The sequence below is a fragment of the Aplysia californica genome, unplaced genomic scaffold (genome assembly GCF_000002075.1).
Source record: "Aplysia californica isolate F4 #8 unplaced genomic scaffold, AplCal3.0 scaffold00428, whole genome shotgun sequence".
Lineage (NCBI taxonomy): Eukaryota > Metazoa > Mollusca > Gastropoda > Aplysiida > Aplysiidae > Aplysia > Aplysia californica.
Window position 1 is genome coordinate 659,279 of NW_004797698.1, and position 2,346 is coordinate 661,624.

Sequence of the window (2,346 nt, forward strand, 5' to 3'; positions counted from 1 at the left end):
TGTGTGTGTGTGTGTGTGTGTGTGTGTGTGTGTGTGTGTGTGTGCGTGTGTGTGTTTGTGTGAGCGCGCGTGCAACTTATTGGTTCTCCCTCATCCACCTTTGACAATTTCTTGAAATTAGTGACATGACAATGAATGACGTGCAGCCAGGCTGTAGACTGGATTATCTAGAGCAGACTTTAAAAAAAATAATGATAATACACCCTCCCCTCCCCAACCCACCCTCACACATACCAAAAAACAACAACCCCAACTGAATTTATTCCAGAGACGACCTATTTCGACGTAATACAGATTCTACACTGCATGCATAGATGTGTTTTCAACAAAATCATATGAAACAAACCGAACAACAACAAAAATAATTCAATTAACAAGAGATATGGGTAAAAAAAAACCCCAACAACAGTAGAAAGTAATTTACTGCCATAAATTTAAACTAGCGGTAAACACGGAATGACTGATGTAAAAACAAACAAACAAAAAGAAGAAAAACAAACAAAGAAACGCTCGCTCGTTTCGAGGTTGAGAAAGTGTCAACACCAACATTATAAAACAACAAAGTAGGCCTACAGTTAAAGTAAAAACAGAGAGAGAGAGCAAAAACTATCCAGTCAAGTGTAAGAGAAGAATAGTGAAATTATACAAAAACTGGTGTTGTCGGTGGTGGGGGAAAAAAAAGCTGGTGTAGTGTAGTCGGTGAGCGAGGGCGGATGAGATGAGCGTGGTCGGTCAGTGCTGCCGGCGCAACAGCGCAGCTCCCCCCAGCACACAGAACCCCACGCCTCTTGACCTTTAGCAAGCGTTCGTCCAAGCCGCGATGTGGAAGATTGTGGCGCGCGCACAAGATCAAAGGAACCCCTCGAAAACATCCAATTCAATCGCATAACAAGAATGCGCGCCACTAGGACCACGCACACAACTCGAGTCTGCATTCCAGTTTTCAGATCGGCGTAGGACGACATGCTACCGCTCTCACAAACGTTTCTTTTAATTCGGAATTAACTTTTGCTTCCTTTCGCGTTTCTGTTTATATTACTTCATATTTCGGAATCTAGGAGACCGACTAAAGGAGGGGGGAAAAAAGTGTCGGGAGGGAGTGCTAAAGCGTGTGTGCTCGACTTCGCGGCAACTAGGCTAACCCAGTTGGCTGGTTTTCTGTGCGCGGTTAAAGCTTTCCCATGTGTGGTTTCTACCTTCTCCAGTGTTGCCGGTGTAGCGTTTTAATGCTTGTTTTAGTGTCCCTTCAAAGGCGCCAAATGAAAAGTCTCAGATAATTTCTTTTCTGTGTTCCACAAATTGCGAAGTTTTTCTGTTTTTTAACTGTTATGTTCTTCTGAAAACTACACACAACAGAGGGATTGAGCCGTGAGAGAAACGGTGTTGCTAAAATTGGACCACGGCGCATGACTAAGTTGTAAGGAAGGATTTGATTGGCTATCCGACGCCGATGCTCGCTAGTAATTGGGTGTTATTAGATTGCTTTTGCATAGTATTCATGGCGGATTCAAAACGTGTGTTGGGGGCTGCCGATATCCTGTGTAAAAATTAAATTTCTTGTGGACTTATGACTATGCCGCACATGAGTTCGGGAGGCTCTGAGGATTTTTATTCTACCGATGAGGTGAAGGTGTACAAAGATGAAGGAAATAAGGACGAAGAAAAGCGTTCCTCGGAAAACTTGAACGAGGAAAAGTTGGGGCTTGTCACTGAGTCGGAAGAGGTGAGTGCACGTCTCTCTTCAAACAAATGCCGAGCCTTTGATCTTTTTCGAGGTCATGGACTTTCCTCGCAGGTTCGTGTTAGCTTTTAGGCAGTCCAATTTAACTGAAATTTAGACCGTATAGTTTAAGTGTTAATTTTGTCTCTTATTTCAGGGCAAGAATACTTCTATCCAAGGAAATTTTAGCGGCCCGGAGAAGTCGAGCAACACAGTTCCCGATGACGGTAGGTTGGGTTGTTGGTGGGAACGAAAGATCAAAGGAACGCTGGAGACGGATAGGCAGGCTTGCAGGAAAGGCCCACTAGAGGTTGAAAAGGGAGGGAAAAGAGAAGCGTATGGGAGGGAAAGGCTCGACGGTCCCTTTGTTTCACGATGAGGGTTTGGGGTGCACTTTTTTAACATTGTGCCTTTGTGTTACAGAATGAGACGTGTAATTTGATCGTCTGGTTGTAGATCTAGAGTGTAGTAGGCTCAGCAGACACACCTAGTCCAAGTGTGTAGTATTTCACGAACGTCGCGTTGGGCGCACTGAGAGAGAATTAACAATTTGGATGTAAAAGAATAGAGAATCTAATGTTTCTCATTCTCTAGATCTAGAGTTAGTGCTGCGAGCTTGTTTAGCC

General features: G+C 44.0%; 1 protein-coding gene across 1 annotated transcript; it reads left to right on the top strand.

Annotated features, from left to right (window-relative positions):
- Nucleotides 1-814: 814 nt before the first annotated feature.
- LOC101847442 (protein pangolin, isoforms A/H/I/S) lies at nucleotides 815-1,947 on the top strand (the record flags this gene model as incomplete). The annotated part of the gene is given in 2 exon segments (XM_005104622.3): nucleotides 815-1,723; nucleotides 1,878-1,947. Coding segments are annotated over 2 exon segments (226 nt in total), but the record flags the coding sequence as incomplete, so codon positions are not given.
- Between the last annotated feature and the right edge of the window lie 399 nt (nucleotides 1,948-2,346).